This window comes from Panthera tigris, chromosome B4, assembly GCF_018350195.1.
Source record: "Panthera tigris isolate Pti1 chromosome B4, P.tigris_Pti1_mat1.1, whole genome shotgun sequence".
NCBI lineage: Eukaryota > Metazoa > Chordata > Mammalia > Carnivora > Felidae > Panthera > Panthera tigris.
In genome coordinates this window covers 12,828,254-12,856,001 of record NC_056666.1, presented here as the reverse complement: position 1 = coordinate 12,856,001, position 27,748 = coordinate 12,828,254, and the positions used below count along the sequence as shown (strand labels likewise).

Here is a 27,748-nt window from a genome sequence, read left to right as displayed (position 1 = left end):
TAGGCGCTTGCTTAGAGAAAAGTCTTCATCAAGGTGAGGCTTGTAGCTCCCAGAGAACCTTGCTGGTTCCAGAATAAGCCTGCAAGGATGTGTGTTGATCAAGAAGTGAAATAAGCATTACTCTCCTCTCCCTTGGTCTGGCTTCATCCCTTCTCCACGCCTCTCAGAGTGAAGGCAGAGTGTTCATTTAGGCTTTCCCGTCTGCCTCCCCGGTGTTATTTTCAATGGTAAGAGAGTTGGGGAGGGGTAAGTCACATGGTTCTGCCTCCCATGATTCGCCATCAGCTCACTCCTGAGTGTCTTCGGTCTGTTTTAGTGGCAAGTATTAGTGAGAATACCCTGAAAACTAGGGATAAAATGACAGGCATAGAGCTGAATTGCAGCTGAGGACCCTCCCCTTCTGTGGTTCCAGGCTCCAGTCCCTGATCTGCACAGGCCTGAAATAAAGTCCCTGTGGCACAGCAGAAAATACACACAGACAACAGACATCCAGCTGACTTCCATTTTAAAATTTGAGATGATATCTCTTCCGTTTTTGCTGTGTGTTGAAATGTCTTTTCTTTAATATAATCATGTTGACAGCAGATGATAATTGGCTTGGGATTTTTTTAACATTTATTTATTTTGAGAGAGAGAAAGAGAGCCTGTGCACGTGCACATGCGGGCATGTGCACGAGTAGGGGGAGAGGCAGAGAGAGTGGGAGAGAGAGAATCCCAAGCAGGCTCCGCATTGACAACGCAGAGCCCGGTGTGGGGCTCAAACTCATGATCCATGAGATCATGACCTGAGCCGAAATCAAGAGTCAACACTTAACCCACTAAGTTAATTGGCTTGTTTTTGTTACTTTTTTTATTTTTTAATGCCCCAACTTAGTATATTGACAACCCTAGCTTGGTCCTCCCAATATTTAACTTGATGTGCAAATTGTACTGTTCCATAATGCCCAACATCTAGAAACCTTTGTCTAGTCTCTGCCTGGAATTGGACCCATGCGGAAACTGAGCCAAAGAGGCTGAGATCCTAAAGTATAGAGACTGGGGACCCCAGTGTCACTCCTGCCTCAGCTGTGCTGGGACAGCCTCCCTGTGCAGGAAGAAGTATAGACTTGACATTGAGAATACCTCCCTGCCCTCACTGTGCCTCTTACTTCCAGTTCCAACCAGCCAGCCCGCTGGTCGCCACATGGAAACCTAGTTACAGCAAATCCTGGCTTATCCAATGGGATAAGCTCTTAGGTCATTCACTCTCCATCTTAAGCCAAAGGTCCTCATGTAAAAAGTGAGAGAAGCAATATTAATTATGGAGGCAGCCCTACTAACTTGGGATAAGTCGTGTAGCAAGTGGAAATTTTCATATTTATGTATCATAGTTAATACACAGTTTACTCAACAGAGCAACTGCTACTCAAGTTTCCATACTTTAATGCCTTGTTGTCTTGATGTGACCCGTGGGCTTTTCCCCATACCATTTTTAGGAAAAGAGTTCACTCCACTCTTATCAGTGCACAGTGTAGCATGAAATGGGATTCAGAAGAGAAGTAGACTCTAAGACACCTGGATGTTTTGGACTCCTTTCTGAGGCTCAGGAAGATCGATGAAGAGTTCCTCCATCCACCTGCCTTAGCCAGCTCATCTCCCTATTACGAAATCACCCCAGGAACTTTAGTTTTTGCAGAAATGTCAGAGAACCCGTGAAGAAACAAACCCTCTTCTCTTCAAGGGTGTCTGAGTGAGGATGTCAGAGCCTGGTCTCTGGAGCAGTCCTGCCACTGAGAGATAAATTCAGGTCATTTTACCTCCTTCTCTTGTCTGGTTCAGCACTCTAGCTAACCTTGATTAGAGCTGTAAGGTGTGGATAGAGGCCACCCAAAGCCCAGCATCCATCCCCTTCCGAGTACCTCTAACAAAAATATATGTCTTGTTTTGTGGAAGCTTCATTTTTCTCCATGATGGGACTATATTAATCGCATGAGAGTACAAGGTCAACGGCCATCCTGTCATTGCTATTCCTTGGCCAGCTGTACCAGGAACACTCTTCCAAGTTCTGGAGATGATGTGTGGAAAACACAGGGTCCTGCCAAAGGACGGATGGAGTCCAGCCAGGAGCCAGCCTCTCCGGATTCTGATGACCTATGAACTCCCAGAGAGCCTCACTTGTGTGATGCTAGCCTGCCACAGCTGGCTGAGTGCCCATTTCCTCTGCGGCTTGAGTAAGGCCAGGACATGCACAATACAGCAGGTGGATTCTGATGAGCACCTGGGAAAAGTAAAAATGCAAAGTCAAGCCCAAGTGCCATAGACCCCTGGCCTGTCCGCAGTGGAGAGCCCTAGGATCCAAATGGAAAAATGTTCAAGTTACACTAGATAGCTCCTGCTAATCAGGGACATAATATCTCAAGAATATGCTGGAGATGAGGAGACATGCAGTTCCATCCCAGGCCTGTCTGGTAGCAATTACAGCCGCTCAAATCACTCTTGAGTTGGTCTGGAACGAGAGGCTGCTAAGTTACTAAGACTGATCAGAATGTGCATGAATCCCAGACACTGTTCTCTTCTGCTCAAACACACACAGCTGCGTTTCCTTACTTCCAGATTTCTCCTCTCTCCTGTTATCACTGTCAAGCCCAGGGAGGCTGTCCTCCAACAACAGACGAGGGCGGGGAGGTGGTGGGAGGCAGACCACCACACCGACATCTTGGGGAGCAGGCTGATGTCAGTTTGGGTTTGGTCTGTTGAATCTCCAGTGAGTACGTTCACCACGTTTCCTGGAGTAGTGGCATCATACAAAGACATTTACGTGCAGTGCTCTGTGTTATTTCTTTATCGATTACTTTCATCCTATTGCTTGTTTACATAGCAGAGTTGCGTTGGTATTTTTTAAATAACGTGTAGGTAGGTTATAGTATCCATGATTTCACTTGAGGGCAGTAAGGGACATTATACAAGAGTCATAACAAAAGGCCATTGACTGAAAGCATTAAGAGTCATTCATCATTCTAGGGCAACACAAGAAAGGCTTTTGGGGAGAGAAAACCCAGTCCAAGTCAGAGTTACTTAAAATGGACAGTGGTTCTCCCTGGGATATTCTCTTACCACCAGCAGACTCACTTGTTTGGGCAATGACATAACCGAGCCAACTTCTCATTCACGTAATATCTGTAACGGTAGTGTCTTCGTGTGTTCAGGCGGCTTTAACAATATACCACAGACTGGTAGCTTCTGAGCAACAGAAATTTACTTCTCATGGTTCTAGAGGCTTCTAGAGGATGTCCGAGGTCAAGGCGCTGGCCAGTTCAGCCCCTAGTGAGGACCCATTTCCTGCTTCATAGTCTTCTCACTTCTTGGTTTATAGACAACCTTCTTCTAGCTCTGACCTCATATGGCGGAAGGAACGGGCGAGGGAGCTCTCTGGGGAGAGAGCTGTGAGTTTGGGGAGGACATAAACACTCAGTCCCTAGCAACTAGTATCTCATGGGCCCTGTGCTCACAGCTTCTCATTCCAGACAAGGAATGCATGGAAGGCATGGAAGTCTTTAAATCCTGTGCAACTTTCACAGAGGAGAAACGGTCATTGAAAACATCCATAAAAGATTTGGGAGAATGTGGTAAAGATCTGTGTCTCCAAAACTGCCTCTGAACCCCAGAAAGTGAGGTGGCTGAGAGAACACAGATGGAGTCGCTGAGGGGGTTGCTTTGGCGTCTCCCCGATGTGCCCCACTGGCGCTGATTTCCGAACCTCCTCAAGCTTCTGTTACTCCAAGTTGTAGAGCAAGTGACAGGTGGCAAGACTGAGCGATCAAGCGAGTCATTATGTGTTTCTCTGCATCATAAACCCAAGGCACTCCTGCATGTGCCTGACACGAATTTCACTGCCTGTTCGTTTTGAAAGTCTTCAAATTCATCGTTGTGACCAGGCAGGGGATGCGGGTGGGGGGAGACGGGCAGATTGGGGTTGGGGGGGGGGGGAGGGGGAGACAGATGTAGAGGAATAGAGCCTTTGTACTTGTCAGGCTGTCAAAATCGAAAATGCATTGTGAACGGGGAAGACAAGGTTGGTTGTGTTAACCGTCTGACGCCAACACGGGAAGGATGAACAGACCCTGAGAGCGTGGTCTGCTGATACCATTGCCCTGAGCCACTGCTGTGCCAGCCTGCCAGGGGCCCTATAGAGACAAACCTTTAAATTAACACGTCTGTCCTCCGAGAGACAGCTCGAGGAGACAGGCGAGCCTTTGTAACTAGACCCAGACAGGCAGCTGTCTGTAGGGCCATCAAGAGAGTCTCGTTTACTTAAACAAGCACAATCTCTTTAAAAATCCTCTTTTTCTGGTTTTAAGGTGAGGCAGAAGCTTGACAGAGAAGTACATCGATAAAGACATTGATATGAGTCACATTTACACATGTTGTCGGGGGTTTTTTGCCCTAGAAACTGGGTGTGTGGGACACAATTGAGTGATCAAAATAAAAGCCCGTGATTTTGCTTTTAAGAAAATCTTAGTAATTAATTCATTGTTGGACCAAATTTCTGCTTAGATTCACCAGTCGAGGCACTAAAATGGTGTCTACGTTGTCTCAGTGACCAATTCTGATCAACCGGATGGGGGTCTGATCTACTCCTTTGTGCCTGACCTTTAAATGAAATGGTTTTACTGAATAGAAAATCATTGCTCTAGGGTGGAGAGAGGGACCTTCCCGGAAAAACATTTTTGCCTATTCAATTACCTATTGCCTTGGGCTTGCTCGTCATTGTATGTAATAGATTGTTTGATATGAATTGGACTGTGATCTGGTTGAACCACAGCGCTCGCCTCCATAGAGACTCATGCTTTTGAAGTAGACAATTTGTTTTCAGGGCTGCAGAAAACACGGTACTCTCTAGAAAGATGGTTTGCCCACAGCTCCCCTGGGGAGTCTGAGGGGTGCCTATCTACGTGACTGTACAAGGAATTCGGCCAAATTCCCACTTTCCAAAAACTTTCCCTTTATTGACTTCTATCACCAAAATGTTGAGCCCTGCTTGGTGGGGGGGGGGGGGTTTCATAGACAGGGGGGAAGAAGATGGTCACTGAAGATTCAAACTGAAAGAAACTCGAAATTTACAACCCTATGCACCAAAGTTTTTATTCAAGTGGCAGAACAAATTCTAGCATTTGCCTCCCATATCAGGTGTATTGCTGACTCCTTGTTCTTACTTGGGGAGCCCCGGGACAGTGGTGCATGTCAGGTCCTTCTCAGGTGGCCAAGAAGCTTTGATCAACTGCTCAAGGTATTTTTTTTTTTCCAAATGAGATTTGTACCATCCAAGGCATGTCTGTGGGATGGTGTCATAATCCTGTGTTGAGAATCTTGAGATCTTGGTTGCCACCTTGTCAAATGCAATTCGGTCTTTGGGCTCAGACCCCTAGCATCCATCACTGCCCCCGGCCGTGCCCCTACCACTTATTGCTATAAATCCATCTGAAGGGGTACTCTATACCTCACTTATTCTTGCCCTTGCCTTTCCCATAGGGTGGGGGTGACACTCTTTTTTCTCCCTTTATCACCGAGCTCTCCTGCACATTCAAGTCCCAGAATAAGTGCACCTGACAAGGAAGTATACTCTTCTCTCATAGCCTCAGAAAAGAATAGTATAGAATTACGCCAGCACATCTCGCCGTGTCTTCTCAAGACTCTAAGGTCTTGAAGAGAGAACTGTGTCTTTATCTTCCTACCAGCACTAGCACTCATCACCCCACTCTCTGGCCCTGGTGCTGATTAAGTGTTCGTAGAAAGGATGCGTGAATAAATGAACACATAAATGTTCAGAGTTGATATTAGCATCAGTAAAACTCCATCATTAACAAAAATACATCTTATATAGAGAGACTATAGTTGCTTCAAAAAATCTCCCCTTCAGGTACCAAAGCCATCCTTCACCAGCTTCTCATAAGCATTGACACTAGTGAACTTGCCTTATAAGCACCGTATGAACAGTCCCCCGGCCCACCCACCTGAAGAGTGGTGTGGTCCTCTGTGTCTAGAATACCCACCTACCCCACATGGCTGATATCATCCACTAACGCTGGAACTCATAATAATTGTCTCTTACGGGTGATATCCACAACCCGATACCGATTTCCTTATTCCCTTCGTGCTAACTCCCTTTTGGTCAATTTCTCCTCTTTGAAACTGTGAAAGTGATTTGTTCCTAAAATCAGGGTATTCTCAACAAATCCTCCTCAGAGCCCTCGTTCAAGAATACTAACCACTCACATGGCTCAAACTAAGCACAGCTTCTTGTCCCTGAAGTCTGCTGTTTATATTCTTGAGAAGCCACTGCCTGCTCCTTAAAAAACATGTAAACTCATCACTGGGGCTGGGAGACTGCCTGCCTTGAGTGAAAAACATTAACTGCTCTCCATTGGTTGATCCCTTGTCCATGTCAGGAAGAAAATTAATGAAAGAAGCAAGTATACCTTTTACAAAATTCCAGATATTCGAAACACTTTGCCCAAATTCCATTCATAAAGAGGGGGGCTACAGAAAACCTGACCTTGAAAGCTCTCCTGTGATTGCTGGGAGACCAGACCGTACTGCATGTATGTCTACACCTGTCTTCCCCAATGGTCTCCTGGTCATATAGCTGATTGTTTGCCCAGTGCTCTCACCTGGTGAGAGAAGGCACCTAGCCTTTTTTAGTATTTTCCGGACGGCCATAGTTTTAACAAAAGATGGCAGCTCCATGGCAAGAAGTCAGCTTGTGCTGAGTCTTTGTTGCTGACATTGGTTGCTCTACTCACTGTACCAGTTGCAGACATGGTAAACACATTAGCTGATAGGAAGTTCTGTGAATACGAGTTCACCCATCCGGGAAATATATTTTCTGTACATTCTTGGCTATTGGAGCCATTCATCACAGCATTGCCTCCCCCTCCCTGGTGCCGTTGCCTAAACAGAGATGCCAGTCATGAAGTCACTCGAATTCCTCCATGAAAGACCCCAAAACAGAATTGAAACCATAACTCAGAGAACATTTATGTACAATTTATGACCAACTGTCAAGCTAAACTACTGACAGATTCCAAATCCGCTTTAGAAATAGTATGATGCTTTTTATCAACTTTTTTCCTTTGTCCTTTACTTTGTAGTTGCTTTGTTTAAATGTTAAATGCTGACTCAAGGGGGTCTGTATCTCCTTTGGGAAAATGGAAATTCATGGAAAGATACTAAATTGGAGAGTTTCGATTGTTCCCACTTGAGACCAGAGCTCTGCCAACAGAAAGTGGGGAAAGTTTTATTGTAGAGCAGAGACTTCTTGTAATTCCTCAACTTCACCCGGGGCACCCTCTTCTCTGCCGTCAGTATTGACTGTTAAGTGGTCACATTCTGTGTGGAGTCAGAGACTAGACTCGCCATGGATCATTCGGCTTGTTTAGGGAACAGGACAGAACTCACTTGCAGACCAAGGCTGTCTGGGTTAGGACGTCACAGCAGGAATGGCCACTAAAGAGTTGACAGCCAAGTGTTCCTGAGAGATTTTCCCAGGCCTGAAAAATTGTCCAAACCAGGAGTCTTTCTTAGGATATAAGATTTCAGCCTTATAAGGGAAAGAAATTCTTACATAGGCTACAACATAGATGAACCTTGAAGACATGCTAAGTGAAAGAAGCCAGACAAAAAGGACTGGGTACAAACTACGTACTGTATAATCTCACTTATATGAGGTACTGAGAGTAGTCAAATCCATAGAGACGGAAAATGGAGTGGTGGGTGCCAGGGGCTGGGAAGAAGGGGGGTGACGGCGATTTGTCTAATGGGCACAGAGTTTCAGTTTTGTAAGATGAGATCGGAGACTGGTCCTACAGCAATGTGAAGGCACTTAACAGTATTAAACTTTACACATGAATGCAGTGAAGATGGTGAATTTTACGTTATGTGTGTTTTGCCACAATGTTAAAATCTTTTAGGCAAGAAAAAAAAAATGTCAGACTTTGAAGGCCAAAATGGAGAAATGACATTTGCAAGATATAGTGGATGTTCTTTACTGGCAGAAGCTTGAGGAGTTGACACAAGAGATTAAATTTTTTTCCTTGATGTTTATCTACTCTTGCAAGAGAGGGGGTGGGGAGGACAGAGGACGGGGGAGAGTGTAAGGATCTAATAATATTCTGAGGAAAAATTTAGTACCCCCACAACTTTCGTTTCCTTGTTTTTCACAAGACTATGTGCTTTTCTGTCGTCGTGTACAGAACAAGGTCTGATGGGTTTTTCACAAAGAACTATTGATGGCGTGTCTGTGTGAATTGCCCCAGCATTGGTCACAGCCAACTTCTGTGGGACCCACTGCCCCCGCTCTACAATACACTCCAGTGTGCTTGGCCATTTATGAAAGGTCAGAAATGAACTGAGAAATGGGCTAGAGTCAAAAACATGTGGCCCTATAAATATCAGAGTCAGACGGCTTCCTCCATTCTCCCGCTGCTGCCTGGCATCATCCCCCTGGCGCCTTCTCTTTCACCCATTTTTGGGGTTTCACGCAGCACCTCACACCAGGAAGCTTGCGAAGAGCAGGCGGTGGCTGGATTCTTTACCTGGTGACATCACTTTGCACCCAGGGTGGTCCCCTCGTGCCATTAGTGCAGCCTTTTTCTTTTTAACCCTTAAGGATCTCTGGCTACGGAGCTCCATCGGCGCGGTCTGCGATGCTCTGTTCCGCGTCCCACTAGTGCCCATTCCGCCTGTGCCTAAATTTGACACCGGCCGTGTTTTCTGAGCTGAGGAGTGTGCAGGTTGGGGCCACCCCCGAGGCCTGAGCGCAAATCGGAGCGTTCGTTATGACTCTAGCCGCCAAACTGGAAGACTTTGAAGTGACGCTGGAGCACCTGCTCATGGATGTGTTTGTAAGTAAAGGCTTCCATTTATTCCGCACAATGGGTCCTCCTCTGCCACCCCCAGCGTCTTTACGACTCTGTCCCTGCTGCTGAATAGGATTCTATTCCACAGTTGTCCAGTTCTCACACAGCGTCTTTATTTCTCGCTCGTGTGCCTCGGGGGAAGAAAACCATAAAGTGGCTAAATTTGCCTGAGTGGCGCGGAATGGTCTGTATGGATGACATAGCGGAGAAATGGCTTCTCAGGACAAGTAATGTCCAGACGTCTGAATGAATGGGCTGAAGGAATAGAAAACACCTGCCCAAAGACACAGAAGCAGCCACAGTAGGTACTCCCGGGGAGACTTAGATGTGTTTGTGAAGTGGAGTGATCATTCCAGAAAACAAAGGAGAGGGTGGGCTCAACATACTGTATTTTTCCCATGGAGCGTGCAGAGGGTGGGAGAGAGAGAAAACATCACTCTGTACAGAGCACCGGTGTCTCAATCTTGTCCACTCTCCTAGGGATTAGGTTACTAAGACTTCCTCAGGAATTGATTTTATGGGATAAGGCTGTTTGAGTGACTGGTTTTTTTAAAGCAGCAGCAGCTGACAAGGATACTTCTATTCCTGTGATGGTTTTAGAAACACAATCTTTGAAAGCCCCCATCATCCGTAGCAACCTAAACATCATTTCTACCCCAAACCAACCACGGTCATTCTTACTCTTTTCTCGGGGTTTTCTGTTGGTGATAGGTCTGTTTTGTATTACTGATGGGGGCGTAGGGAGCTACAGACTGTGTGAAGCATGCAGGGGGTAATACAGCTGAAAGAAAAGTGTTCTCCTTCCAAGAACAACACTGGCGCTCCCCTGGGAAAGGCGGTGGTGGTACATTTTGAGGACCAGCCAGTCTGTGTCTCGAATCTGGAAAAGGCTGTGGGGGGTTGGCCCTTTCACTATACATCACTAAGTCCCTTTCAGGAACCTCACAGGGAATGGTGTGTTTTGGCAGACGTGAGAGTCTGGGGTTTCTTTTCTTTATTAATTTATAATCTGTCATCTAATTGAGGCAACATTATACTGGCAGGATTCCCGAAGGGAATCACCCTTTGCAGGCTGGATACTGGGGTCCCAATACCTCGCATTCATTCTGACTAGAGGATCAGGAAGTTATGCCTTCAGGAGGAATGTGTCAAGAAAGGAGAGCGACCTTCTGGATTTCCAGTGACGGGAGGTTCATGGCCAGCATCGCTATTTTCTGAAGTATACATAGAGACTGAGCCGCAGGATGGGAAGTTTCTTTGACAGCTGATACCCTCTGCCCAACCACCATGGTCTGCCATGGTCAGGTGGCTGTAGGGTCTTGTCTGGGGGATGGTCTGTGTGTGGCATACCAAAGGGTGAGTGTGAGCTTGGTCACCTCAGGGAAAAATTAAGCAAGAAGTTGTTTTATTTAAACACCACCAAGTCGTTAATGTAGTCCCTTTCTGTCCTTAGCTGCCCCTCCCCCCAACACACACACGCTTTTCCAATTACTTCCAATAATCTTGTTTGCACGTTCCTAGATATACTCTCCCCTAGAAGGGAACGGGATCACATACTCCACCCTTTTCTGTAAATACAACCCTTAATTTCATGGGCCCAGTTTAGGTCCTTAGTACCTCTCGCTTGGACTAACCATCTAATTATTCTCCTGTATCTATTATTTCCCTCCAGTTCATCCTATCACTATCATCTCCAGATCAGCCTCTGTATACTCTATTTTATTAATTGCTGAAAAATATTGTTCAGACTAATTTGAGGTTCACAGCAAAATTGAGCAGAAAGTAAAGAGATTTCCCCTGTACTCCGGTTCCCGAACACTCACAACATCCCACACTACAGCGATATGTTTATCACCATCAAGGAACCTATACTGACACATCATTGTCACTCAGTAGTTTACATTGTGGCTCACTATTGGTGCTATACATTCTGTGGGTTGACTATGGGTGACTAACATATGACATGTATCCACCATTGCAGAATCATGTAAGATGGCTTCACTGCCCTAGAAATCCACTTTGCTCCATTGATCCCTCCCCCCTCCCTCCTGCCTGGCAACCACTGATCTCTTTACTGTCTCCTTTCCTATTTTGCCTTTTCCAGAATTCCATATAATTAGGCTCATACAGTATGTGGCCTTTTCAGATTGGTTTCTTTCATTTAACGATACGCATGTAAGTTTCCTCCGAGCCTTCTCGTGGCTTGATAGCTCATTTCTTTTTAGTGCTTAATAATAGGCTGTTGTTTGGATGTGCCAACATTTATTTATTCAGTAACCTACTGAAGATATCTTGGTTGCTTCCAAGTTTTAGCAATTAGGAATAAATGGCTATAAACATCTGTGTGTAGGTTTTTGTGTGGACATAGGTTTCAATTCATTTGAGTAAACACCAAGGAGTTCAATTCCTGGATTGTATGGTAAGTGTTTAGTTTTGCAAGAAATGACCAAAGTATCTTCCAAAGTGGTTATGCTATTTTGCCTTCCCATCGGCAATTAACAAGCGCTCCCGTTGCTCCGTATCCTTGCCAGCATTTGGTGTCATCAGTGTTTTGGATTTGGGCCATTCTAATAGATGTGTAGTGGTATTTCATTGTTGTCTTAACTTGCCATCGCTCAATGACATATCACATGAACATCTTTTTCATACGCTTACTTTCCATCTGTATATCTTCTTTGGTGATGTGTGTTAAGGTCTTTGGTCCACTTTTTAAACCGGTTGTTTGTTTCCTCATAGCTGAGTTTTAAGAGTTCTTTGTCTCTCTGGGATATCAGTCACCTGTCAGATACATCTTTTACAAATATTTTCTCCCAGTCTATGGCTCTTCTCATTCTCCTGGCAGTTCTTTGCAGAGTAGTTTTTCATTTTCATGAAGTCCAGCTCATCAATTATGTCTTTCATGGATCTTGCCTTGGTGTTATGTCTAAAAAGGTATCACCACATCCAAGGTCATCTAGATCTTGTAGGAGTTTTATTGTTTTGTGTTTTACATTTAAGTCTGCAATCCATTTTGAGTTAATTTTTGTAAACGCTATCAAGTCTGATGTCTAGATTCTTTTTTTTTTTTTTTTTTTTTTGGCATGTGAATGTTCAGTTGTTCCAGAACTGATTGTTTGAAAGATTGTTTTTCTCCATTGTACTACCTTTTCTCCTTTGCCAAAGATCAGTTTATTTTATTTATGTAGGTTTGTTTCTGGGCTCTCTATTCTGTTTCATTGATCTATTTATCTATTCTTGCACCAGTACCATACTGTCTTAATTAAAGTAGCTTTATAGTAAGTCTTGGAAGTTAAGTGGTATCAGCTTTCTCCAACATTTTTACCATCAATATTGAATTAATTAATCTGGATCTTTTACCTCTCCATATAAGCTTCAGAATCAGTTTGTTCATATCTACAAAATAACTTGCTGGGATTTTGACTGAGATTGTGTTAATCTATAGACAAATTTGAGAAAAACTGACATTTAGATAATATCAAGTCTTCCCATCCATGGACATGGAATTTTTCTCCAATTATTTAGATCTTCTTTGATATCTTTCATCAAAGTTTTCTCATGTTCCTCATATAGATTTTGTGCATATTTTGTTAGAACTTTCTATACCTAAATAGTTCACTTTGGGAGTGCTAATGTAAATGGTAACATATTTTTAATTTCAAATTGCACTTGTTCATTGCCGTATATAGGAAAGCAACTGACTTTTGTATATTAACCTTGTATTATATAACCTTTCTATAATCACTTACTAGTTCCAGGAGTATTTTTGTTAATTTTTTCAGATTTTCTATATTAACAATCATGTCATCTGTGAACCAAGACAGCTTTATATGTTGTATGTTCTTTCTCAATCTGTATACATTTTATTTCTTTTTCTTGTCTTATTGCATTAACTAGGATCCCAATATGGTATCGGAAAGCAATGATGAGAAAGACATCATTGCCTTGTTCCTGATCTTAATGGGGAAACTCCCAAGTTTCTCACCATTAAGTATGGTGTTTAGCTGAAGGCTTTTTGAGGATATCCTTAAGTTGGGAAAGTTCTCTGTTTCCCAGATTATTGAGAGCTTTTATCATGAATGGGTGTTGGATTTTGTCAAATATTTTCTCTACATCTATTGATATGATTGTGTGAGTTTTCTTCTTTAGGATTTTTTTCATTGCATTTTTGTTTCATTAGTTGATTTTTAATGTTGAAACAACCTTGTATACCTGGAACAAATCTCACTTTTTATCCTTTTTATACATTGTTGTACTCAATTTGCTAATATTTTGTTGAGAATTTTTGCATCTGTGTTCATGACATATATCAGTCTGTAGTTTTCTAGTAATGTGTTTGTCTGGTTTTGATATTAGAGCAATGCTGACCTCATAAAATGAATTAGGAAGTATTTACTTCTGTCTTCTGGAAAATATTGTGGAAGATAAGTATAATTTCTTCCATAAATGTTTCACAGAGTTTAGCATTGTACCTATCTGGGCCTAGGGCTTTCTGTTTTGCAAAGTTATCGATTATTGGTTCTGTTTCTTCTTATGTGAGTTTTGGCAGATTGTCTTTCAAGGAATGGATCCGTTTCATTTGGGTTATCAAATTTGTGGGCACAGAGTTGTTCATAGTGTTCATTTATTATCTTTTTAATGTCCAAAGGATGTCTCCTCTCTCACATCTGATGGTAGTAATTTGTGTCTTCTCTCTTTTTTTTAATTATCCTAGCTAAACATTTATTGCTTTTATTGATCTTTTCAAAGGACCAGCTTTTGATTTTATTGACTTTCGCTATTAATATCCTGTTTTTACTTTCATTGATTTTTTGCTCTAATTTTTATTTTTTTTCCTTCTGCTTACTTTAGATTCAATTTGCTCTTCTTTTTTCTACATTCCTTAATGGGAAGCTTGTATTACTGATTTTTAGATTTCTCTTCTAATTTATGCATTTAATGCTATAAATTTCCCACTGAGAACTTCTTTCACTGCACTCCACAAATTTGATAAGCTGTGTTTTCAGTTTCATTTAGTTCAAAAAACTTTTAAAAATTTCTTTCTAGATTTCTTATGCGATCCATGTGTTATTTAGAACTATGGTGTTTAATATTCAAGTATAATCTATCTTTTTTGTTATTGATTTCTAGTTTAATTCCATTGTGGTCGGAGAGAAGACATCATATGACTTTTAATCTTTTAAATTTGTTAAGATGTGTTTTATGTCTCAGGAAATGGTTTATCTTGGTGAAAGGTCCATGTGAGCTTGAGAAGAATATGTATTCTGCTTTTGTTGGATGAAATAGTCTATAGATGTCCATCATATTCAGTTGTTTGATGGTGTTGTTGAGTTCAACTTTGTCCTTACTGAATTTGGGCCTGCCGGATCTGTCCATTTCTGACAGGACAATATTGACATGTCCAACTATACTAATAGCTTTATCTTTTTCTTCTTGCAGTTCTATCAGTTTTTGTCTCACATATTGTGACACTCTGTTATTAGGAGCATATATGTTAAGAATTGTTATGTCTTCTTGGAGAATTGGCCCATTTATCATTATGTAATACCCCCTTTATTCCTGATAGTTTTACTTGAAGTCTGCTGAGTCTGAAATTAATATAGCTATTCCTATTTTCTTTTGATTAGTATTGGCATAGTATACCTTTCTCCATCCCTTTGCTTTCTACCTATATGTGTCTTTGGGTTTCTTATAGAAAACATGTAGTTTGGTCCTGTGTTTTGATCCACTCTGATAATATCTGTCTTTTAAGCTGTATATTTGGACTATTGACATTTAAAGTGATCATTGATATTGTTAGATTAACATTTAATTATATTTGTTACTATGTTCTTATCATCAAGCTCAGAGATTTTTTCTTCATCTGTGTCCAGTATACTAATAAACCTATCAAGTCACTCTTCTTTTCTCTCACAGTTCCTGATCTCTAGAATTTCTTTTGAATCCTTAGAATTCCCATCTCTCTGTTTTCATGTCCATCTGTTCTTCCATATTGCCAACTTTTTCCGTTAAAGCCCTTAGGATATAAATTTTACTTGATTGTTTTTTTAGTTCCTGGTCTAATAATTCAAATTCCTGCCATATCTCACTCTGTTTTTCATGCCTGTTCAGTCTCTTCAAATTGGTTTTTTTTTTTTTTTGCCTTTTAGTATGCCTTGTAATTTCAAGGTGGACATGATGTATTGTATGAAAGGAACTATGGGAAATAGGCCTTTAGTAATGTGGTGGTAAGGTATGGGAGGAGAGGCATTGTATAGTCCCTTGCTCGTTCTCAGTCTTTTAGTGAGCCTTCGGGACTTCATTTTCACCTGTGTTTTTCAAGTTTTTTTTCCTCCCCTAGGTGAGACAGGATAGGTGGAGGGGCTGAAGTTGGGCTTTTTCCTTCCCTCACTTGGAAACCTAGCACCAGCTGCAGTTGTGTATTTCCCTTCCCCAGTAGGCTCCCCAGGCAGGCTTCCCTTCCCCATTGTTTAGGCTTTCATAAAATAGTTTCTCCTGAGGGCAAGCCTTGTTAAGAAGGACAGGATCCTCTGATGTATTTCCATTTATACATCCCTAGAGAATATTGAAAATGAGCTTTAAAGTTGCATGAGCTTGGGTCTCAGTCCCAGCTCAGCGCCACTTCCTACTTGTGTGACTGTCAGCAGGCTGGCAAGCATTTAATCTTTCTGAGCTTTGATTTCCTTATCAATAAAATGTAGCTAATTCTACCCAGTTTACAGGATCATAGTGAAGATCTCAAAGAGGTAATTTAGAGCAAGTGCCCAGGGCCATGCCTGATGCAAAGGAGGTGCTCATGGGTTAATCCGCATCTTCCCTTTGCCTTCCCCTATAAAGGCATCTGTTTCAATCCCCAAAGTGCAATAAGTCATTTTCTGTTTCTTTACTCCTATGTTCACTCTTACCACTCCCACCCAACACTCTCCCTGGAATTATCAGGGGTTTTGGTTCTGTGGAAGCACAGCATTTACTCCTGGCCTTGACTTCATCAATCTGTGGCCATTTCTCCTGACTTCTCCCAAAATGGCAAGAGGTACCCAGTCCTGAGCTCTGCAGCCAACAGGGGCGTGGAGCCCTGGGGACAGGCTTCTTCTGCTTTCCAGCAGGGTTTTCCTGGGTAGGGCCTCTGAGCAAGCTAACTCTGGGCTGCCTTTCCAGAACCACCTCCCAGGAGAGAACCAGAAAAAAGTGTCCAACATCCCATAGGGCTTGAGGACTTGTCATTCATAGGTCACTGACTCTCCTCTCAGCACTGCTAAGGAATATAGGCTTTCTCATGTGAGTCTAATTGTCTAGAAAAAATATTTGCATCACAGTCCCATCAGCCTTAGGTTTCCTCTGTTGCTCATAGTATGCTCATCAGGATGTCATCCCACTATCTGAAGAACAGCTGTTTCCAGATTGACACTTCCTTTCCAGGATTACAAAGGGCCACTGGGGGATTTTGTGGGAATGCAAGGCTTCTGCAAGATACGATAAAAGGGACATATCAGACCTGGTGTTTCATAATTAGTTGTCACCACTCTGGGGCTCCTGTAGCCGCTACAGTGCTGTTGGGTTCACGAGAGGAAATAACATACATGAGTGTGTACATGAGTGTATTCATGCAAACACACACACACAATATCACAGCAAAGTGAAGAACACAGAAGGTCCAGTCAAAGTGCATGAATGCCTCTCCAGGAGAATCTCCAGAATTTGTGGCAATGCCCTTACTGATGTATTTGTCTTCCTTCCTTTTGTCCATGTGTCCTCATCTTGTTTCAAAGGATTTAAGGTTCTTTTCAAGGTGGTTTGGAGGCTTCTCATTCAGTAGCCATTTCCATAGCAGATCCATAGACCAAGAGCTCTGAAACGTACACCGAAGGAAAGGAAAACGGAGGAAATCAAGCAGGTCTCCTGAAACATTACTTGTCAGATCGAATAACCCAGTATCAAGGCTCGAATCTGTCCATCCAGAAGGAGGCCAGGCGGCTCCAGCTCTCCCTTCTGCTGCCAGAGAGCTGCACACACTTTCTCAAGGCCATCAGTGACCCCATAATGCCACCCACTGCTCCCAGTCCTTGTCTGTTCACACTGCCCGGAACATTGCTCCTCTGTTTACAATTCAGTTCTCATTTTTATCAAAATGATGCATGTGCATGGCAATGTTCACAACATTTTAAAGGTGAAGAGGGACTAGAAGGCTTATAAAGAAAAACACCAGGCTTCAGACCCTTTCTCCCCATCTCCGGGTCCTCTCCCCAGGGACATCCTTTGTAAGATGAGGCTTCCTCCACATCCCTACAAATACTTATCTCTCTCCGTCCACCTTTACCAATATATCTATACCACGGTTTAAATCAAAATTCAGTTTTATTACGATGGCCAATGTATTGTTTACACTGGAGAAATGGTGTGTATTATGATCACATCTCCTGGATTTTACAACTTTCTGTTTTTCCAGGTGGCAGTAATTGCCTTGTTTCATTGTTTGCTTGATTTTCTGTGCACCTATGAGTCATTTTTCTCTAAGATCTTTAATCTTTAAGGAGCTTTGTATCTGCTCTCAATTTGGTGCACTCATCAGATACTCAATCCATGCGTTGTTTTTTTTTTTTTTGAGACCTCCTTCCGGGGCTCCTCCGTGCTCCTGCCCCTCTTGGGCGAGCTCCTCTCTGAGTCCCTAGCACGACTGTGTTCTTGGGGCTCCTCTTGTCATTATTCTGAGAAACCCCTCTGTCAGCTCTCCTAGGATTCATTCTCCTTTACTTGGAATTCAAATACCACCACCACCCCCCACCCCCGCCTTGCAGGCTTAACTTTCTTTTACCGGAGACTATCTTCCAGTAAACTCTTGAGAAGAGGTGTGTGAGAAGTATATTTTGTGTTCTTGAATGCCTGCCCTCACACTTAACTAATAACTTGACTAGTGGTTACTTGTCTGCAGTTGAAATCCAAAGCAACATTTCTAGGTTCGACTCCCCTCTTACGTTCCAGGTCAAAATGTTTGGTCACCAGGAGCTCTGTGTGTCCAGAACTACTCATTATCATCTCCCCAAACCTGGTCCTCCTTCTGGGTACTTGGCTAATAGGACCATCCTTCCTCTACTCCATCATGATAGAGGATCACTGTACCATTTATTTTTCCCCAGTATCTTGTATTCAGCCTCGCACTGCTGTCCTGGTTCTGGGCTCCATCCCCTCTCACTTGGATGATGGCAATAACCTTGCAACTGTTCTCTTGGCTTCTGATACACCTGGGCTCTCCATCCTACCACTCAGCCTTTACCACTCAAGCTCAAGAAGTTCAGGCTAGATGGTGTCACTTCCTTGCAAGAAGTAGCTTGTAATGACTCCTGTTGCTCATGGATAAGTTCTAAAATATATTTTTCTATAATCTGCATGTCAGAATCCGGCTCTACTGTCATTTCTTACCGCCTTTATTCCCACACGTGATTCCACTATGTCACTTAATTTTCACACGTCTATTATCTGCATTCGTGCTATCAAGGTTTAGAATTCAAAGAGAATGGAGTACGCCAAGTACAGTAACAGTGAGAGTCCCCTATGCATCTTCGTTCACATCTTAGCACGTGTCCGTGGTAGGTATTTTGCCCATTCTGGCCTTGATCATCTACTGTGTATCCCTTTTGCATTTTGACCTATGGGATGTTAGGAACCATCTAGGACACGCTCAAGATAAACCCTATGCTTATGATGGGAGGTTTCTCAGCACCCATCTTTAAACAGATCAAGTGCTTTCCTTTCCCACGTTGGTAAAATACAGACCAGGTGGGTTATCCCAGAGAACCATGGGCAATTGGGCACCTGCCCTTGGGAGTGACACTGTCCTGGGCACAGGACAGAAAGCAATCTGACGACCCCAAAGAAAGCCACCGTCCTTTGCAACACCAGAGGGATTACTTAAAACAAGGTAACCATTCTCCTATTAAAGAAAATCATGTTAAACTTCTCCTGGAAAAAAAGGTAGCATGGAAATTAGTAGCAGATTTAAAAGTTGATCATTTGCCACCCAATGCTTATCTAAGACACCTGAAATTTGAGAGCTGCGCCTCGTAAAAATCAAAAGCCAACATCCATTGACTCTGTTTAGAGGTGTACTATATATATTCAGCTAATCCTGGGTCGTCAATACCATAGATAAGAACATTATTTATTTTGCCATTCTGGGTGCAATTACACAGTTTACCCTGTGCAAACGGCACTTCATAAAAATGGCGAATCAATGCTAGTTATCAAAATCCATCCACATGGATGGATAGCCCATGAAAAAGAGCTTTGCAAAACGGTCTCGCAAGCCAATCCACACAGCCAGCCCCACACGGGTCAGCTTATTACCCAATTAATCACACAGGCATCCTGGCAATCTTATCGATTCTTCAGGACCTGGACATGACATCACTTCGAATAGCACATGCAATAAGCCATTACCACCATGCAGAATAGCCATTATCCCAGGCTACAGCCATTGATTGCCTGACTTAGCCTCATGCTGGGAAGGGCAAGTGGAGCTCTGATGGGGGCAAATCATATCCAGGGCAGATGTGAAGGACTTTTATGTGGAGGAATGAAATTCGTCTGCTGCTTGCAAGCTGGATCTCTGCCTGCTCCCTCCTTCTCTGGGTGAAGAGTTGAATAATCCCGCCAGCAGGCTGATGAGCTGGCATTTGGTGCCCATGAAGCAAAGGGCGCTAAGACAGAATCTAGACTAATCCTCCGCACAGGCCGTTCGTATTTTCTACTTGACATTCCCTACAGCTTGATCATTGCCATCAAGATTGAGTGAGATTCTCGGATCCCTGATTAGCACATGAGGTTTCCAAGCAGCAAATGCTGTATTTTCTCCCCTACCCTGGAAGAATGTAAGGTCTGGGTTCCTTTGTGACCAGATGTGTATTTTTGAGTGGATGGGGAATGGGGTTGGGGGGGGTCTTCTTCTGGGCAAATTAATTCTCTACTCCTAGTTACCCCAATGAAACCTACCGAACAGGGCATTCTCAAAGGAGCCTCTTTACCACCCAGTGTATGTGGCTAAACTGTGTGACCTTTAAGGAATTCAGATGGATGAAACATGTATGTCCTAGGAAAATATGTATGAAGAGGCAGAGAGGTAGATGGTGAGATCCAGGGAGGCTGTTATGTTGAAGCAACAGGAAACAGTGTACCAAAGTGAGAGTGGAAATTGTGTGTGTGTGTGTGTGTGTGTGTGTGTGTGTGTGTGTATGTGTGTACCATTTCCAAAGAACTTGGACAGATCGCATTTTATCCTATTGGGTAGCTCTTCAGCAAACTTCCAGGTTTCACTATGAATACCTCATCACAGGGGGGAACTAAGCGTGAGGAACAAAAACAAATGCTTCCAGAAAGCAGAAGTTCCCTTGTGTCCTCCCTTCTTGGAGCAGCACCTGATCCATAGCAGGCATCTAGCAGAGTCCAGCAGTTAATGAACCCCGAAGCCTCTTTCGGTGTGACCTGGGCCAGGTGACTTCATGTCTCTGGGCCTCAGTGTCTTCATCTTCATGTAGGGAAAAGGCAAAGTGCCCATTTGACACGACGTTACGAGAATTAAAGAATTAATACATCTAAAAGCTTTTAGAATGGTGCCTGCGGCAGACTGTGCCTTGAAACGGGGTTGCCATTATTCTATTCGACCCTCAGTAAAATAAGTGCTAAATGAATGATGCAGCGTAAGCAATAGAAGGATGTTTTAAAAATTGGTTTAGACGGGGGCAAAGCCAATATCGTAGAGCTTGGCGTGGAATACAAGGAGAGCACAGACAATGTCATATCAGAAGCAATTAGTAGACTCATCCTGGCCCACCAGACCTCTACCAGTAACAGTGATTAGGAGCCAAACTGAACAATTCGGTTCAAATTCCTTTTATTTTCTTTGCCTGGCTGGTCATGGAGGCAGACTATTCAATAAAGCCCAGAATGTAGCCTAAATAGGCAAGGGAAGTTAGAGACAGACAGAGGGGAAGGAAGGAGGGAGGGAAGGAAAGAAGGAAGGAGGGAGGGAGGGAGGGAGGAAGGGAGGAAGGAAGGGAGGGAGGGAGGGAGGGAGGGAGGGAGGGAGGTTGGAAGGAAGGAAGGAAGGGAGAGGGAGGAAGGAAGGAAGGAAGGAAGGAAGGAAGGAAGAGAGAGAGGGAGGAAGGAAGAGAGGAAGGAAGAGAGAGGGAGGAAGGAAGGAAGGAAGGAAGGAAGGAAGGAAGGAAGGAAGAGAGAGAGGGAGGAAGGAAGAGAGGAAGGGAGAGGGAGGAAGGAAGGAAGGAAGGAAGGAAGGAAGGAAGGAAGGAAGGAAGGAAGGAAGAGAGAGAGGGAAGAAGGAAGAGAAGAAGGAAGAGAGAGGGAGGAAGGAAGGAAGGAAGGAAGGAAGGAAGGAAGGAAGGGAGAGAGGGAGGAAGGAAGAGAGGAAGGAAGAGAGAGGGAGGAAGGAAGAGAGGAAGGAAGGAAGGAAGGAAGGAAGGAAGGAAGGAAGGAAGGAAGGAGGGAAGAGAGAGAGGGAGGAAGGAAGAGAGGAAGGAAGAGAGAGGGAGGAAGGAAGGAAGGAAGGAAGGAAGGAAGGAAGGAAGGAAGGAAAGAAGGAAGGAAGGGAGAGAGAGAGGGAGGAAGGAAGGAAGGAAGAGAGGAAGGAAGAGAGAGGGAGGAAGGAAGGAAGGAAGGAAGGAAGGGGGAAGGAAGGAAGAAGGGAGGGAAGGAGGGAAAGGCAAGAAGCAAAGAAAATTTTATCTGCCCACCCCCCTGGCTACAATTGTCCCTACAGTTTCCTCCAGATGCCACACGAGGAAGAAGAGACTGTCCAAAAATGGACACTGCCAATAGTGTCCTGCATCAGGCCAAACCTGCATTAAAACCAAGAGGCCCCTCAACCATCCTCCCTGTGTGACCTGTGAATAGTCTCACCGGCCTTGGCCCTTTGAGGTCTGGTGATAACTGTGTTGCTTGATATCTTCCTCCTGCTCTTGGGGTATTAGGTTTCATATTTGGCCTAAATTCCGGCCTCTTTTCAAACAGAAAATTATGGATGTGGGTAGCACTTCTGTTCGCGTCACCTCAGCCATAGCTTACTCTAATAAGACGTGACATGAATGACCCAGGTTGGCTGAGTCAGGAGCTAACGGGAATGGTGACGGAACATTGAAGAAAGACAGGGCTTCCCTCCCAAACTCCTCTCACCCCGGCTCCAGGAATGTTCCAGATTGCTGAGGAATTCTTCGTGTGTGTCTTTGGCTCAGTCTCATCCCGGTTATCCTCCCACCTGGTTTGCATGACAGCAATTAACCCCAAACTTCGTTCAAAGCCAGTGTTCCCTCTCCCGGCTCAGGGCTACCGTGGGTTCCTCGTCCCTGTCCCTCCGCACGAGCCCTGCTCACCGAGCTGCCTCTACTGCATCCGTAGTCTCTCTGTGGGACTGGCCTGGCCTCTAAACCCAGCTCTTGTCCTGTGGACGGAGTCCCTGGTGGGGTCTTTGAAGACCCTGCCTCCTTCACGCTGCGGTTCCCTGGTGTAAGTGACGTGTTTCTTCCACTTAGTCGTTTAAGATCTCCTCTTTCCCTGGCCTCCCTCTTGTTCTCTGCCCCTTCCCCATGGCCGCTGGGCTGATCCGTGAGTGGCCATGGCGCCCACGCGCACACCCAGCCGGTGGAGTCTCCCCCTCTTCCACGGCTGCCTCCCACTATCTCCGTGTTGTCGAATGCTTTCTCTCCGACAGGCCGTTATCCCCAAGCCCCCCGCCCCCCGTTCCCACCCCCCCCCCGCTATCGGTGACCAAGAACACCCATTTGATCTGATACATCTTACGTTGGCGTGTCAAGACCATTGATTTTCCAGAAATATGGTTCAATCGATCCCCATGCATTTTCATTCCAGAGTTTGAATGTAAACAATTCTCACTGAGATGAGGAGGAAGTGTTCAAAATAAACAAACAAAACCCCACTCCACCCGCCTTCAGTGCTCTGCTCCAAGAGGCATCCAAAGCAGGGGCTTCAGAGGCTCTAGAACAGAAGTGTGTCTTCTCCACCCCACGTCCCCGGGTTCACTGACACCGCACCCCCATGGCATCCTCCCCATCTGTCCCGTGGGCCATCACCCTGAGCCCCGGATGTGCGGGGAAACTCCGTGCCCGCCATCCTGGCAAAAACGTGCTTTCTCCAAGTCGTGTGCTATTCGAAACGTTCTCCCCTTGCTTTTCTGTTTTCTTTTAGTTACTCCTTATTCACCATGTCCCAGTCCTTTGGTCCCCCGTCTCTGGTCTCAGTGCCGATCCTGGTTTACCCTCAGATCTCTTCCTTCTCTTTCCGTCCCCCACCCCTATGGCTGTTTCCAAGGCTCCCTGTCAACTGTCATCAGCGCATGGAGGCTGGGGAGGGTAGGCTGGAATGGAGGAGGGGAGGACCAGGGCCTTCCCTACTCCACCTTGGCCCGTGGCTCTAGCAGTGATCAGGTCTCACCCAGTGGGTCCACAGGGTTCCAGCCTCTGCAAGGTGACCCTGGCCCTGGTGCTGGTAATCTGGCTCGTCCCTTTACCCCCAGGCCGGGGACTGTGTTGGCTCCCACTGGGCTACCTGCACAGCCCCTGTGAGCTTCTGTGCTGCTCCTTGCTGCTCACCAAGGGACCAGAGACTCGAGAACTGCTCCTTCAAATGCCATTTCCTGTACTTAAATTCTCTCTCTTTCTTTTTTTAATGTTTATTTACTTTTGAGGGAGAGAGAGAGAGAGAGAGAGAGAGAGAGAGAGCATGCGTGCATGGGAGGGGCAGAGAGGGGAACAGAGGATCTGAAGCAGGCTCTGCTCTAACTACAGCGAGCCCAATGCGGGGCTCGAACCCACGAACCGCGAGATCATGACCTGAGCCGAAGTCAGAGGCTTCACCAACTGAGCCACCGAGGTGCCCCTAAATTCTCTCTTTTTCAAAGACAGGGAATTTTCCCTTATCTCTCTTGGGTCCCGTGGATATATCTCCTTTTTGAATTTCTAACCTGCTATAATCTAATAGAGTCCTCGTGTTATGTGAGAGTGTAATGGATCAAGTCAGGCCCTGATACGAAACAGCTTGACTCTGGTTTCATCTTCTGTCTGACAGTTCTAGCTGTGTTACATTGGTTAAGTTATCAAACCTCTCTGAGCCCCAGTTTCATCACCTGTGAAATATGGACCGTGAAGCTCATTTCTGCCATCGAGATAGCCTTGAGTAACCTAGGCTAGGCACTCAGTAAATGTGAGTTCCCCTCACCCCTCCTAAAGTGGTCCTATCTGCAAAGGTACGAGTGCACATCCCTTCCTGGGAAACATATTTGTGTTTTAACAATGGCTTTCTGAAATTAAATGCTTTCGTCTCAGCAGTTAGTTCTAAATGTATAAATCTTAACTCCCCACAGCAAAACTATCAGCTTGTATTTTTGGACAAGCTGACCTTTGAGAGCCTTCAGATCTGTCTGTGAAGGTGGCTAGTTACTCTGTGGGGGCTGGGGAAAGCTCCGGAGACACCTCCTCGTCCCCATCAGCTGGGAGAAGGCCCTGGGGCTGATATGGGAAAGGATCCTGCACCTCGCCCCCCTGGGGGGTAGAGCGTATGGGGCTCAAATGTGTGGGAGTCTGGCTTAGGGTTATTTTTTTTCCATTAACATTCTCTTCTATATGTATTTTAACCTTAATCAAATGCATATGTTTTTGTTTTATTTGCACTTAGCTCATCAAAGTGTCCTTTATGATCTGAACTATGCCATGAGGCCTTAACTCGTCAGCGAAACACTCATTAATACCCCTGGGAAACAGGAAGTTGCATTTAGTCAAATATAAATAAATTCAGCTCCCAGGGGCTTCACCCGGCCTGGGTCAGGAGAGAGACAGTGACTTCTCTCTCAGCTGTTCTGATCCAGCGCCCCCCCCCCTTCCCTGGCCCCCCACTCAAACTGCGCTGGAAGGAAGACATCCCGGGACTCTGGACAGATAAGTGTTTTTGAAAATGTGCCTGTCCTTCATTCAAAACCCTTACGTCGTCCAGTGTGGTTTTATCAAGGAAACCGGATGCCTTTGGCCAAATAATTGGATACCATTCCGGATTTATTTCCATCCCCAGATAGTTTGAAGCCAGGTTTGAAACCAGGCAGTGCAGGAAGGAGGTGAGAAAGAGGGAAAAAGGTAAATCTAAACCACCTCCTTGCAGGAGCCGCTCCGCAAGCCGGGCTGAGTAACTTCCTTCCCGTCTCTCCTCCTCGCTCGCCTTCTCTCTCACCCTTTCCCTGGCTCTCCGATGCACATATGGAACCCATTACGAACAAAGCCCGATTGTTGTATATTTGGAATTTCCCACATCAACTTGATGCTTTCTTTAACTGCCTCTTAATGCGTGTCTGCGCTGGGTGACCAGGCCCTGCTTCCGTCGGTCCCACCCCGCCCCCACGAGCACCCACCTCGGAGAGGCTTTCCTGGTTCATTTTCCAGCCGTGTAAACCTTTGCTCCTTCGCCTTGCACCCCACCCCACTTCCTATTAGAGTCTTTGAATAAACAGAACTTTCTTTTCCATGGTTTGCAATAAACTGGCCCGCAGAGAATAAATAAAAGCCAGATCCCAAAGCACGTAAGTGATATCAGGCTAACACCAAAAAGCATGGATTACTACAAAGGAAATGGCATCCCTTTCTGAAAACCCAGCACAGAGAGGACCAGTGGATGTAGAAATATATTAACAACAAGAAAACAAAAAGACCTCCAATTCAGGAAGCCCCTGACTTGTTTTTATTTATCGTTAATTTTTCTGCTGGAGAAATAAGCAGATTTGGCGGAGGGTGGGGGGCAGGGAGCAGAGAAAGGTAGCCATAGATGAAGAATATATCAATTACAAAATATTACAGAAAAGTTAACATTTTAGATCACGTGTACCATCCTTCATAGGGTTGTCTGATCTGGAATCATACGCTGTTATCAGAAAAGAATAGGAAATATGAGGGATGAATCTGAATCTAGTCCTTTTCAGAGCCTTGTAAAATCGAACCTAACTGCTTCATGTTAACTGGCATGCGTAAAAATAAATGTCCTCTGACACAAACATTTAAACGAAGACGTGCCAAACGCGAGTCTGTCTGGTGTATTTGATTTGATTCATCGGAACCATATGATACCAACATTTTTTCCTTCACTCACACTCTATCTTTGCGGACTACATCCACATATATAATTAATTGCACTCCCACGTTTATTTTCTATGCATTGGAAAGCGAGAGAGAAAAACCAGATATGCACATCTGATGCTCAGGGTCATATGTGTAATTTACGACTGTGAAGAGGGATTCCCCAAGTCCCCAGTGCGTTATGTCACTGGTCTGCAAACATTTTTCCTGTGCTCGGAAAAGAGTGAAATCAGAATGCAGGATTTCACATTAATCTCCGCACCAGATGGTGATATTCCAAATAGTCTTTTTAGGGGGAGCATGTGACCTACTGTACGGCCGAGGGGCTTTGGAGTCACGTGATGGAATGAATACTACGTCTGATGGAGCTTTGATTAGACCACTGACCTGGTTACCGTCCGTAGCCACGAGAAGCAAAGTTGACATTTCTGGATCACTCTCCCCAGAGGCGTCGCTTGCCAACTTCTGGGACATGCAGTCTCACCGAGGGGACTGACAGGCAGGGACAGACAAGAGGCAGCTAAATCCGCGCTGCTGAAGTCAGGCTGAAGTTACAGAACTTGGGCTATTTTTCTGCTCCCCCATCCCCCCGCCTCCCTACGAACCACATCTTGACTCATACAGTCAAAAGAAAAAGCTCTTTTGGTTATTTGATATTTGGGAAACCTCCAGGAGACCATAACTTAGTTTTGAGGAAGCCTTGTCTCTCACTTTGCTGGGAGCACACACACTCACACACACACACACACACACACACACACACACACACACACACACACACACTTGCTCACACGGCTCCAACACCATGGTGGTTCAGGCTGCAGTGGCTCCGAATAGATCTCAAAGACTTTTACTGAAAATTCCGTATGGATCTCTGAGAAGACGCAGCGTGGAGAGGGTAAGCAACGTGGCGGGCGGCTTGTTTTGCATCGAGCAATTGCTCCAAAGAAAGGGAGATGTTTGTTTGCATTGTACACAACATCCCTTCTGGTAGCCCTATTTTCCTGAAAATTCTGAATTCCTGGGAAGGTAGAACACTCTATGATGTGTAAATTTTTTTCTTAACAGGTAACTGATGAGAAATTTGCAGTAAATCTGTGCTGTGCATGGGGGGGAGGTGCTGTCAGAGATGAGATAGGAGGGAAAGAGATGGGGTGGGGACTGACTGCCCTTTGGGATGGGGAGAGAAGAAGTGAGCTCCTGGGGAGAAGAGCAGGGGCTACAAACAGATCCATTAGTCGCACAGCTGCAAATTTCCTCTGTGGGGTGACGGAGTCTTCAAAGGAGGCGCTGATGATGTTAAGGAGCTTTGATGCCTGGAGGGTTTGAATTATGCCCCCCCACCCCCATTGATGCAAACCGTCCTCTGTCGCGTTGTTGTTGTTTCAAATACCTCGCCATCATTTTGGATTTTTTTTTAATACTACGGATTTCGGCTCAAAACTACTCTGTTAATTTTCTGAAACATGCTTACTTTATGGTAGCCCCTGGCAGAGATGATCCTGTAAAATAATAAGGATTTGTCCTTCTTTGGAGTGACTAATGCAGTGTGGGGGATGACTAAAGTTAACGCAAAGCTAGCTGTCCTCGGGATGTTGGGCTCGGTGCAGGGACAAAATGCCTACATCCCTGCAGGGGGTGGAATGCTTTGTGGGTTTTGGAAACCCAGAAGCTCCTGTTGGAATCATGGCATTCCTCTCCATGAGCTGTGGAGTCTATTTA

At 44.8% G+C, this 27,748-nt stretch overlaps 1 protein-coding gene across 5 annotated transcripts in view; it reads left to right on the top strand.

Annotated features, from left to right (window-relative positions):
- The window catches only part of FRMD4A (FERM domain containing 4A), a 614,651-nt gene that overhangs the window by 277,199 nt on the left and 309,704 nt on the right, over nt 1-27,748 (top strand). Inside the window, exon 1 of one of the 5 annotated variants that reach the window (XM_042991091.1) lies at nt 8,836-8,879. The exons of 3 other annotated variants lie outside the window; for them this stretch is intronic. In XM_042991091.1, coding sequence (XP_042847025.1) covers nt 8,868-8,879 — 12 coding nt within the window. In that variant the 5' untranslated portion in view covers nt 8,836-8,867. Of the gene's footprint in view, nt 1-8,835; nt 8,880-26,577; nt 26,925-27,748 lie in introns of those variants that run through there. One more of the 5 variants, XM_042991089.1, reaches the window with a different exon arrangement.